The sequence below is a fragment of the Felis catus genome, chromosome D1, assembly GCF_018350175.1.
Source record: "Felis catus isolate Fca126 chromosome D1, F.catus_Fca126_mat1.0, whole genome shotgun sequence".
Classification (NCBI taxonomy): Eukaryota; Metazoa; Chordata; class Mammalia; order Carnivora; family Felidae; genus Felis; species Felis catus.
The window spans coordinates 88761987-88774762 of record NC_058377.1 but is presented as its reverse complement, the minus strand read 5'-3'; the positions used below and the strand labels follow the sequence as shown (position 1 = coordinate 88774762).

The 12776-nt window shown below is 37.6% G+C and overlaps 1 protein-coding gene across 2 annotated transcripts in view; it reads right to left on the bottom strand.

Annotated features, from left to right (window-relative positions):
* PDHX (pyruvate dehydrogenase complex component X) overlaps positions 1-12776 on the bottom strand; it is a 71167-nt gene that overhangs the window by 15824 nt on the left and 42567 nt on the right. For both annotated transcript variants that reach the window (XM_006937192.5, XM_003993164.6), the window contains exons 6-7: positions 8038-8212; positions 5855-6002 (exon numbers count right to left, since the gene is read on the bottom strand). In XM_006937192.5, coding sequence (XP_006937254.4) covers positions 5855-6002; positions 8038-8212 — 323 coding nt within the window. The remainder of the gene's footprint in view (positions 1-5854; positions 6003-8037; positions 8213-12776) is intronic.

Genomic DNA, 12776 nt, shown 5'->3' with positions numbered 1-12776 from the left:
TCCAATTTCTCACATGACATTTCTCTTAGGCACTGAAAACCAAAAAAGTGCAAAGGAGATTTTTTCAAGTTATTTTATTTTTAACTCTTTATTACGGAAATTTTCAAATATATAGAAAGGAGACTGTTGGTGACATTGACTGAGAAGAATAAGAAATAGTTTGTGAGGGAATATCAAACATTTTCATTTGCCTATCATTACAAAACAGTGCAGACAGGCTTATAGAATACTATAACTATACAAGAAAGAGGACTGGAGATAAATAATGGGGGCTCTAAGAGCCCCTCCTCCCCGAAAATTCCTAATTGCAAAGACATACCAAACTTGGGACCATGAAAAGATACTAGACTAATCCATCCCTCCACTGAAATAGTACTGTTTCCTGCCTCATGAAAGGAAGAAACAAGGAAAATTATTCCCCTAATGATCTCTATATCATGACTAAGCAAGTACACTTAATATCTATAAAGAGAGATTCCAGGGTTAACTTTTTGAATACAGAGAATTTTCTTTGAAGTAGCTTTCCATTTATTTCCTTGAACTTTTAAAAGCTGTCAGGCTGTCTTCGTATGAATTCTTCAAAGTGTGTATCTAAATTGAAATATCAGTTCTGTTGTCACTTAACATGTAGAAACCCCGAAGAGAATGTTTTTCCCACCCTAATAGAGCAGAAGAAAAGCAGAAGTTACAAAATCACAACTTTTCTTGAGTCCATTAGGGAGCCAAGGTTCCAAGGCAAACAAGTGAACTGAACGTCAAGGGTGATGGCTCCCCTCTGAGGAAGGACGAGCACACAAAATGATTAACTGCTGTTGGAATATGGGAAAGTACAGGACAAAGTATGGGACAATGCGCATGAACAAAGGGGGTATCAGCAGACAGATGGAAACTATAAAACAGCATTCAAATGGACATCTCAGGGAAAAAAAACATGCTATCAAAGATAAAGATTTTTTTTTGTTAAGATTCACAGACTAAACATAGCCAAGAAAAGAGTCAGTGACATTGAAGCTAGATCAACAAAAATTATCCAAATGGAAACACAAAGAGGAAAAAAAAAGGTAAAAGAAAAAAAAAGAATAGGGGATCTAAGAGCTTTAGACAATTCAAACAATTGAGTATTTATAATCAGAGTTCCAAAGAGAAAACACATGAAGCAGAACATAAGTGAAATATAATGGCTAGGAGTTTTCCGAAATTAATGAAAGACAACAAACCACAAATCCAAGAAGCTGAGAGGAAACCCCAGCAGGATAAATACAGTATAAAAAAAACGCTAAAGCATATAATAATCAAACTGCTAATGGAGAAAATCTTGAAGACAACAGCGCCGGTGGGGAGACATCATTATAGAGGGGAACAGAGATATTAAGAATGGCAGCAGATATTTGGCAAGTCAGAAGATAATGGAATGGGATCTTTATTTCAAGTAGTGAAACCAAAAATCTTTTTACTCAAAACTCTATACCCAGCAGAAATACCAAAAACGAAAGAGACACACCCATCAGGATGGTTGCCAACAAGTGTTGGCAAGGATGTGGAGAAACTGGAACCCTTGGGCACACCTGATAGGAATGCAAAATGGTACAGTCACAATGGAACACAGCACGGCAGCTCCTCAAAATATTACAAATAGAATTACCATATGTTCCAGCAATACTTCTGGGATAGACCCAAGAGATGTGAAAGCAAGGACACAGAGAGCTATGTATACCCCCATGTTCACAGCAGCATTATTGACAACAGTCAAAAGGTGGAAGCAACCCAAGTGTCCACTGACATATAAATAAACAAAACATGGTAAATACATACAATAGAATATTATTCAGTCTTAAAAAGGATGGAAATTCTGACACATACTACAACATGGATGAACCTTCAGAACCATACACTAAGTGAAATAAGCCAGTCACAAAAAGACAAGCCCTATATGATTCCACTCATATGAGGTACTTAAGAATAGTCAAATCCATAGAGACAGAAAGCAGAATGCTGGCTGCTAGACAAAGGTTGGGAGGAGAGGAAAATAGGAAGCTATCATTTTAGTGGGTATAGAATTTCAGTTCTGCACAATGAAGACTTTTGTGGATAAATTGCTGTGGTTGCACAGCAACGTGAAAGGATTATTATCCTTAAGCTGTGCACTTACACATGTTTAAGATGGTAAATTTTATGTTACACATATTTTGCCATAATTAATAATTAAAGGGAAATACATGAAGGAGAAATAGACTTTTTCAGATAAAAGCTGAGAATTTATTGCCAGCCAACCTATATTACAAGACACATTAAAGGAAATTCTTCAGGCGGAAGTAGATACCAGACAAGCATTTTGTATCTACATAGAGAAATGAAGAAGGCCAAAAAATGGTAAAAAGAAGATGGGCAAATGCAAAAAGACTTTTTTTCCTTGCATTTTTAAAACTCTTTTAAAGTTTATGTTTTAAACATAATTGATTTGCTAAAGCAAAAACATATCAGACATATATGCTGGTGCTTATACCACATGTGGTAATAAAACATGACAACAAAGGCACAAAGGATAGAAGGGAGAAAATGGAGTAAGTTGTTATAAAGTTCTTACATTACACACGAAGGGGTGTGATACAAATTTGAAGGTAGACTGTGATGAGTTAAAGAATTATATCGTTAACCTTAAGGAAACCACCACGTAGAAAGAGAAAGGTAAAACAGAAATAAAATGGAATTAAAAAATTAAAAAGCAACCAATCAAAAAAAAAAAAAAAAAAGGTAAGAAAAAACAAAGGACAAAATTACTAAATGTGAATGGTCCAAACACCTTAATTAAAAGACAGAGTATGGATTAGATTAAAAAATAAGAAAATTATTTGCTGTCTGCAAGAAGTCAGTTTAAATATAAAGACAGGGACACCTCAGTGGCTCAGTCGGTTAAGCGTCTGACTTCGGCTCAGGTCCCGATCTCGCGGGTTGTGAGTTCGAGCCCCATGTGAGCCCCATGTGCTGACAGCTCAGAGTCTGGAGCCTGCTTCGGATTCTGTGTCTCCCTCTCTCTGCCCCTCCCCCTCTATTGCTCTGTCTCTCTCTCTCTCTCTCTCTCTCTCCCTCAAAAAAAAAAATAAATAATTTTTTTTTAAAAATTAAAAAATATAAAGACAGATATATTAGAAGTAAAAAGATATAAAAACATCAATCAAAGAAATTTGGACTGACTGTATCAATATCAGATAAGGAAGGCTTCAGAGTAAGAAATATTACGCCAGACATTTCATGACGCATCAATTCATCAGGAACACATAAAATCCTAAATGTGTTCTGTGCCTAATAACACATCTTCAAGATGATATAATACCAACAGTACTCAAAGGGAAAACAGACAAATCCTAATCGTAACCAGGGATCTCAACACTCTTCTTTCAAGAATGGACAGAACACGTAGGAAATCAGAAAGGATATGAAGACATGAACACTACTCCCAGCCAACTTCACCTGACATTTATAGAACACTCCTCAGAGGTAGAACACACATTCTTTTCAAATACACATGAAACATTCATCAAGATAGACCATATTACGACTCTAAAATCTCAACAAAAGTTAAGATTTACATCATACAAAGCATGTTCTCTAAGCACAATGGAGTTAAGCAAGAAATCATAAAAGAAAGGCTGAAAAGCCCTAAATATTTGGAAATTATATTTACACTTGCAAATGATTCATGGATGAAAAGACACATCACAAGGAAAATTAGAAAACATCTTGAATAGAAAGAAAAATAAAACACATCAAATTCTGTGGAATTCATCTAAAGCACTGCTGAAAGGGACCTTAAAAGCATTATATGCTTATGTTAGCATCAAGGTTTATTATATGATACTGATCTCAGCTTTCACCTTAGGAAACTAGGAAACTAAGGAGCAAATTAAACCCAAAGCAAACAGAAAAAAAAAGGAATAAAGGTGGCAGCAGAAACCAATGAAAAGAAAATTAGAAAAACAATGAAGAAATTGTATGAAATTAGGTGACTGTTTGAAGAGATCAATAAAATTTATAAATCCCCAGCCAGATTGATCAAGAAAGTCAAAAGACACAAATTACTAATACTGAAAATGGAGACATCACTTCAGATTATATAATGTTAGAAGTACTATATAGTAAGGTAATATTATAAACTTTATGCCAACGACCCCTTTATCCATAGTTCTGCTTGTCACAGTTTCAGTTACCCACAGTCAACAGCAGCCCAGAGGCAGATGATCCTCCTTCTGACATACTGTCAGCGGGTCATCAATACCCTAACACTATGTCCCAATGCCTACATCATTCACCGTGCGTCATCTCACCATGTTGGCATGTTATCACCTCACATCATAACGAGGGGCGAGTACAGCACAGGAAGATACTTAGAGACAGAGAGACCACATTCACTTCACTTTTATTACAGTATTCTACTACAGTGTTCTATTTTATTATGATTGTTGTTAATCTCTATGTCTAATTTTTAAGTTAAGCTTTATCATAGGTATGTATGCACAGGAGAAAACATAGTATATACAGGGTTTGGTACCATCAATGGTTGCAGGCATCCACTGGGGGTCCTGGAATGTATTCCCTGTGGATGAGGGGGGACTACTGAAAATTTTATCACTTAGATGACATAAACAAATTCCTTGAAAGACACAAACTACTAAAGCTCATTCCAAAAGAAATCGATACATCTATTTTTAAAAACTGAATTTGTAGTTAAAAGTCTTCCCACAAAGAAAATCAAAGGCCTAGATAGACAGTCTCATTGGTGAATTCTACCAAATAATTAAAAAGGAAATAAAATCAATTCTACCCAAGCCTTTCAGAAAATAAAGGAGAAGGAAACATTTCCTAATTTATTCTGTGAGATCTGGTAACAAACCCAAGAAAAAAACAAACAAACATCTTTAAGAAAACCACAGGGTAGTATTATTCATGTGCACAGGTATAACAATTCTTAGCAAAATTTTAGAAAATGGGATCAAGCAATATATAAGAAAATTAATGATTGATGAGTTTTATACAAGGAATACAAGTTTATTCAACATCTGGAAATCAACCAAAATAATTCATCAAAATAACAGAATGAAAAAGGAAAGATTATCTCAAAAGACGCACAAAAGCATTTGACAAAATTCAACATCCGTTTATGCCTAAAACTCTCAGCAAATTAGGAATATGAATTTCCTCAACTTAAGGAATCTACAAAAAACCTACAACTGACATTAGAGACTGAATGTTTTCTCCTAAGACCAAGAACGAGGCAAAAATGTCTGCTTTTGCCATTTATACTCATCATTGTACCAGAGGTCTTAGCCAGTTCAAAAAAGCAAGAAAATGAAATCAAAGCCATACAGATAAGAAAGAAAGAAAGAAAGAAAGAAAGAAAGAAAGAAAGAAAGAAAGCAAGCAAGCATCAGTTCATGCTAAAAATTCAGAAGTCTCCCAGCAACCTTAGTTTTAACTAATTTGCTGGGAGGTACATTACAAATTTCATAACCTGAAAGTTCATTTTGAAAAAGATATAAAAAATTAAAACTTGTATAAAGAAGAGTGATATCTAAGATATATGTAAAATCTAAAACACTTTTCAATCATTTTGGATTTTTTACTTTCTAAAATGTTAAGGGGTTGCTTTGTTCAGATATCATACCAAAAACATGATTTACTCAATACAATGGAATCGGTTTGTTTCTTATAAGAAAAGTGAACCAATTCTTTTGTTTAGTACTAAAATACACCCAGATGATGAAACCAAAATAAAAAGCTGCACAATGTGCCTTTGTAAGTAAAGAATTTCACAACAGTTAGCACATGTACTGTATTAAGTAAATTTAACTTTACTAACCTCTGACCAGACTTTGTCTAGCTTTTAAAACAGCTCCAAGGTCACAGTCAGTAGTAGCATATGCATGTGGTACAGTACTTTTAGATTCAGTTAACCTCTTGGCAATAACTCTTCGAATATTGCTAGCAGGGATTTCAGTGAATGTGCCCTGCAAAGAAATTGCAATCTGTCCATTAAACCATAAATGGAAGTGGAAAAAGCAAATTCTAATACTATAATCTAGTCTCAGTAACTTAACTCTTGGTAATTAAAGATTAACAGAGGAAAAATACTATTAAAAATTCTTAGTATAAGGAGGAATCTAAGAAATCCAGAGAGCTTTAATTTTATAGTATACAACTGTAGAAAAAATTGATAAAATCCATGCTTAGTTATAAATGAGAATCTTATGTTACTTTGTATAAGATGATCGAAAAGAAATCTACCAGGTCATGAATAATTCTCCCATGGGTGTGTGTATGGGACAGAGACAGACAGACACACACATACTACTGTAAGCAGCTTGTTACAAGTATCACTTAATAAAACTCAAAGCATCCAACACATCAACAAACCAACAACAGACAATTCCTACTTATAAAAATGGTGTGCAGTAGAAAAAGATAATGTACTGGATAATCTGCCAAACTATTTCTATTTTGGTTTGTAATTTAAAAAGAAATCACATGAGTATCATATTTCCTAAAAATTCATAATAAAAAGTCTAAGTGAGATAATAAAATCTTCCTATAACTTACTATAGCTTTTCCACTCTGTTCTTTGAAACTCTAACAAAAAGCAGGATGGACATAAAACTACCTGTGATTCCTTCCTTGTCCTTCACTCCACTCTGGGACTAGATCACAGTCACTTCTAATCAAGCAGCTAAAAATATACCTGAGTCCTTAGGAAACTAAACACTTTATGTTAGTAAAGTATTTGTTCAGATAGAATGAATGCTCTCTGTATACCATAAAAATTTGAAAGTAAGGTTTATCTTCCTAATTTGAATAACCTACTTCTTAAAAACATAAGATTTGATTACACATAAATTTTTTGCATATGAAGTCACGAATCATGAATTTACATTAAAAATTGTTTCCCATGAAATTTATACTGTTTGCAAATTCTTTAAAATACTATACTGGAATATATTTCTCCATCAGAAAGAGCAAGATAGGTTTGTTTATTTTTTAAGTGCCCAGTTTTGTTTTTTTTTTCCCTTTCAGTTTTACATGAACCTGATTATCCTGCATTTCTTCTGATGGGAAACAAATGACATGAAAGATACTAAGAAAGGGAGGTAAAAAGAGGCAAAATGGAATATTCTGACCACAAAAAAGGGCTGTTACTGCCTCCATCTGAGAAAGAATGACTAGCTATACAGTCTCTATAGTTCTTCACAGTCAGAGTATCAATTCCCTCAGTCAAGGGGTGCCTGGGTGGCTCAGCCTGTTCAGCGTCGGACTTCGGGTCAGGTCACCATCTAATGGTCCGTGAGTTCAGGCCCCACATCAGGCTCCAGCTGACACTGTAGAGCCTGCTTTGGATCCTCTGTCCCCCCATCTCTCTGCCAATCTCCCGCTCATGCTCTTTCTCTCTCAAAAATAAAAATAAACATTAAAATAAAACAGCCACAGATGAGGGCTAGTGGTGGCTACCAACCATTAGTACCACACCAGAGAAAAGCTATGGGAAAAGCAGCATGACTAAAGAGCCTACTTATATGGCACTGGACTTGAAAGCACCACACAAACTGGGTTTGTGCTAGGAGTCTGCACGACATGAAGTATCTGGAGAATTTTTTCTTTACCACTGTTAGCTACTACTAAAATGGATTGGTAGAATCACACGTAACACAGACAGCTGGGGCGCCTGGGTGGTTCAGTGAGTTAAGTGTCTGACTCTTAATTTTGGCTCAAGTCATGATCTCGCAGTTTCCTGAGTATAAGCCCCAAGTTGGGCTCTGGGCTGACGGTGCAGAGCCTGCTTGGGCTTTTCTCTCTCTCTCTCTCTCTCTCTCTCTGCCCCTCCCCCACTCATGATCTCTCTCTTTCTCTCTCTCTCTCTCTCTCTCTCTCTCTCTCAAAATAAATAAACTAATTAAAAAAAAAAGACCCAAAAAACAGACAGTAATGGTTCTTATTGGGTTCCTAGTTCTCACTTAAGTCCGAAAACATACAAATCTATTCAAATGATATTACCACTACATTCGGTTGTCCAGGAGTTGAGACCGGTGGGATCATTGGCCGTGTGTATGGTGGCGTGGCCATGGCCTGTGGGGGCAGAGGCACTGCAGGAGTAGCTAGAGGGGTTGGGGTGGGTCTGGATTCAGTAATCTTGCCCGTTTCTTTCAACTGGACCAGTTTGAGAGCATCCCTGAAGAGAGAGATAACCACGATTAGCAACAAGGAATAGAAAAGAACGTTTAGAAAATGGAGATAAGGAGGGAAGGTACTGAAATAGAGAGATGTCAAGGCTGTGATGCAAAATGAATTACTTGAGTTACACAAGCAAATCTTATCTGGTCTGCTGATTCATATTATTCACCCAATGGCTACAATATTGTGTTTACTTAATATGGCAACATGGTAGGCAGAATTCTGAGACGGATGACCCCAACATTCTTGTATACACAGAATTATTATCTGGTTACACACCCTGCATAATCCCTTGTGTAGGCCTGTGAGTATGATGGATGCCGCTCCCCTGATTAGGTTACATTATGTGACAAACGTGACGGATTTTGTACACACAATTCAGGTCCCAAATCAGCTGACATGAAGTTAATCAAAAAGCAAAAGGAAAACTACCCTGGCAGGATCAGACACATCAGATAAGCCCTTTAAAAGGAACCAGAAATTCTTTCAAGAAGAGATTTGAACGGAGAGAGACTCCTGCGGGCACCGGAGAAGCAAACAGGCATTTGTGAACAGCCCGGGGAGATGACCATGTGGCAAGGACCTGAAGGAGGTCTCGAGGAGCTAAGACCAGTCAGTCCTTGGCTAAGACCCAGTAAGGGGCTAGAGTCCAACAGCCCCAAGGAACTGAATTCAGCCAACAACCACGTGAGCCTGGAAGAGGACTCCAACCTTCAGATGAAGCCCAAGCCCTGGGCCAACACCTTGATTTCAACCTTGTGACTATAAGCTGAGAACCCAGCCATGCTGGGCCCTGGCTTCTGACCTACAGAATTGTTAGATGATAAATAAACGTTGTTTTAAGTTACTAAGCTTGTTGTAATGTTATGCAACAACAGAAAATTGACCCAGGCAGGAATGCTCCAACCTGGGGCACATTAGAGGAATCCCCCAATGGGTCCTAATAGCATTTTTAGGAAGGAGGGTCCATGCTTTATACCCGGTCCAGAAAGGGGTGCATGGAGTTAACACCAAATATAACTTACTTGCTTCAAAGTTAAAGAGCTGACATTTAATATGAGAGGTCAGCTGACGAAGAAACCTTAAATGTTTTATCATCTTGGATCCCTAACTAAGCATTCAAAGTGGTAGTAAAAGGGGCACCTAGGTGGCTCAGTCGGTTAAGCATCCAACCTCAGCTCAGGTCATGATCTCGCAGTCGTGGGTTCAAGCCCCAAGTCGGGCTCTGTGCTGACAGCTCGGAGGCCGGAGGCTGCTTAGGATTGTGTCTTCCTCTCTCTCTGCCCCTCCCCTGCTTGTGCGCGCACTCTCTCTCTCTCTCTCTCTCTCTCAAAAATAAACATTAAAAAAATTTTTTTTTAAGTGGGAGTAAAAGTGGAAAAATTAGCCTCTTATGTATGTATTGGGTTTATGCTAATTACATAATTTCATACCAGGCCTGTGAGGGAGGTATTATTATTCCCAATTCAAAGATGAGTAAGTAGGCTCAGGGAGGTTAAATTCCAAGTCTAAGTCAGTATTTCTCAATCACCTACTCTGTTCCACGTGTCAAGGATACAGTGTTAAACAAGACACTTCCCATCAAACAGCTTTATTCTCTGTTATGTTAATCAGGCAAACAAATGACAGATAGTGATGTACTATGAAAAAAATAAAGCAGAATAACAGGATGAGTGATGGGTGAGGATGGGGGGCGCCTGGGTGGCTCAGTAGGGTAAGTGTCTGACTCTTGATTTCGGCTCAGGTCAGGATCTCACAGTTCATGAGACCGAGCCCTGCATCGGGCTCCATGCTGTCAGCGTGGATTCTCTCTCTCCATCTCTCTCTGCACCCTCCCCACCACTGCTTGCGTGCTCTCTCTCTCTCTCTCTCAAAATACATAAACTTAAAAAAAATAAATAAAATAGGGCAGGTGGTCAGGGAATGCCTGAGGAGGTGGTATTCACGTGGAAAGATGAAGGAGCAAGCCTCGAGAAGAGCCCGGAGAAGGATGTTTCCAGGCAGGGAGAGCAGCCAGGGAAAAGACCTCTCTTAAGGACAGAAGGCAGGTCGGCAGGAAGAGAGCAGTGAACAAGGGGAGGGGGTTAAAAGGTGAAGCTGGAGAGGTGGGCAGCAAGCAGCCGCCAGGGCTGGCATCAAACCCAGGTACGGCCAACTTCAAAGCCTGTGCACGTTCTACCACTTTTCTAACACCTCTATGCACATAGTATGCAAATATAAACCACGGCAGAGTCAGAATAATTTTTTCTCACATGAACACATCAGAATAGAATTCAGCACATCTAGGATTAACAGCAAGTCTGGGACTGAATGAAAAAATGCAATCTATGTAATCCAAAGCTAAACGTAGGCAGTGCTAGTTTTCAGGGCATGGGCAACAACACGGTGACGGGAATAGAAAGGACCGGGGAGGGGAGGAGATATGCGGCCTGGGGAATGACCTTGTGTACCGTTAAGGCCTTGAAGAACAAGCTTACTTCTGTTTGGAAATTAATTTTTAATTTAGATTTAGAACCAAAAGCACCAGTTTCCAGTTAATTATGATAACATTTACATATGAAGTAAATGACTGGCAGCATCATTTCTGGGGATTTATGCCATGAGCCAAAACCCTAGCCAGACAAATAAAAATATGAGCATGGATATATAAGGCCTCTCTGTTGATTCAGAAAAATGCCTTCAATAGAAGATACTTAGCTTTTAAAGGCTCTTACAAATCACAGCTGAATGTTACTAGTCTCTTCCCATTATATAAAATACATCTCTCTCACAAAACCTATTACTAATCTGGGTTTTAAATCAAATTACAGTTTAGTATCAGAGTGGCATATCTAAAATACATTTTATTTTCTTTATATGGGGATCACTAGTTTACTCTCAGTTATCAGTTAAAAATAAGCAGATAAAAATAACAGGTAAAGAGACTAAAGAATCTAAAATGCCTGAATACACTGATTTAAGACTAAACTAAACTGACACATCTTTTTTTAAATTTTTTTTTATGTTTATTTATTTTTGAAAGAGAGCACGTGCGAGAGCGAGCAGGGGAGGGGCAGAGAGAGAGGCAGACACAGAATCCAAAGCAGGCTCCAGGTTGAACTGTCAGCACAGAGCCGGACGTGGGGCTCAAACCCATGAGCCGTGAGATCATGACCTGAGCCACAGTCGGGCGCTCAACCGACTGAGCCACCAGATGCCCTTAAAGTGACACTATCAGCATAGGTATTACTATTTTATCAAGAAAAAAAATAGTTTAGTTTCATTCTTGTAGTAATTAAGATTCTTGGGTAGAACAGCTCTTAGTAAAGAATAAAAGCAAGAAGTCATTAATCATAAACAAGAAAACAGAAAATCAATTCTGGCCACTGCCTCACAGTCAGCTTTTATTGCTAATTTCACACTTACATACCTCGTAAAGTATAAATGTTAACTATTGTTTAATAACAGCCAACAATTTGGTTTCTATAATGCAGAGAATGACTTTAATGATTCTGTCCATGAAATAATTAATCAGACTAGACTGAAGAATTAGGTAGGCATTAAAAGGTCTAAAAATTAGGAGAAAAACAAATACACCACACACTTCTGCAGAACGGCAGAAGGCACCTTGGTGGTTCACTCAGGGTAGAATCTTCTCTACCAGGATCCCTTAGAGAGTAATTCATTTGGGTGGGCAATGACTTAGTTTTCAAAAGAAATACTACTACAAGAATGCTAGACACTTGCCTGTCACACTGGTCAGATTTTTGATACTGTGATATGAATACAAACATTAACTACAGCTATGATTTAAGACACAGATATACCAAAGATGTTACGTTACAGGCAAAGAACTTAAATATATTCTCTCTAAAGGTGGCCCCAGCGCTCGTTTTCCTAAAATACTACATACACAGGCAAAACAAAGTCCATATGCTTTTGCGCAACATATATTCTGAGCGATATGTTTGAGCAACATTAAAATAGCAACCCTAACACTTAGGATCTACTTCATAAATACAATGCATCAGAGGCAATTTTTCAGCAGTCGGAACTGATTTTTCTATTCTACTTGCATTTTTAGTTAACAGTGGAAAAAGGAAGGATGTCCCTCCAAATTCCAAGAATGTGTGCTAAGGGATTTGGGGGGAAGCTTATGTCAAAGCCTGCAGTTTTTCAATCTTATCAGAATATGACATTTTTGTAGATGACAGCAAGTCAAAGTTTTTCCCTAAGTCCACCTTAACGTTAAACTTAAAACACAGGCATCTTTAGTAGCATACAAAGCAAAAATCCTGAATAATGCATGCTTTCAAGGATCTTCTCACGAAATCTTTTGTAATGTGTCAAAGTTTGAAGACCAAAGGTTGACTCCCTTATGATGCAGAGTTAAAGAACAAGGACAGGAAAGAGAACTGGATATGAGGAGGAGGAAGATGGCAAAAACATTAAACATGTAACTCTATTTTAACAGTGCTGCCTTTGGGTATACAGCAAGACAATACCATTTTGTTCTCTTTAATAAATGTTACATTACTGTTATAACTTCAACTGAGGTTTTAAAAAAAAGGTATTTGGGGGCG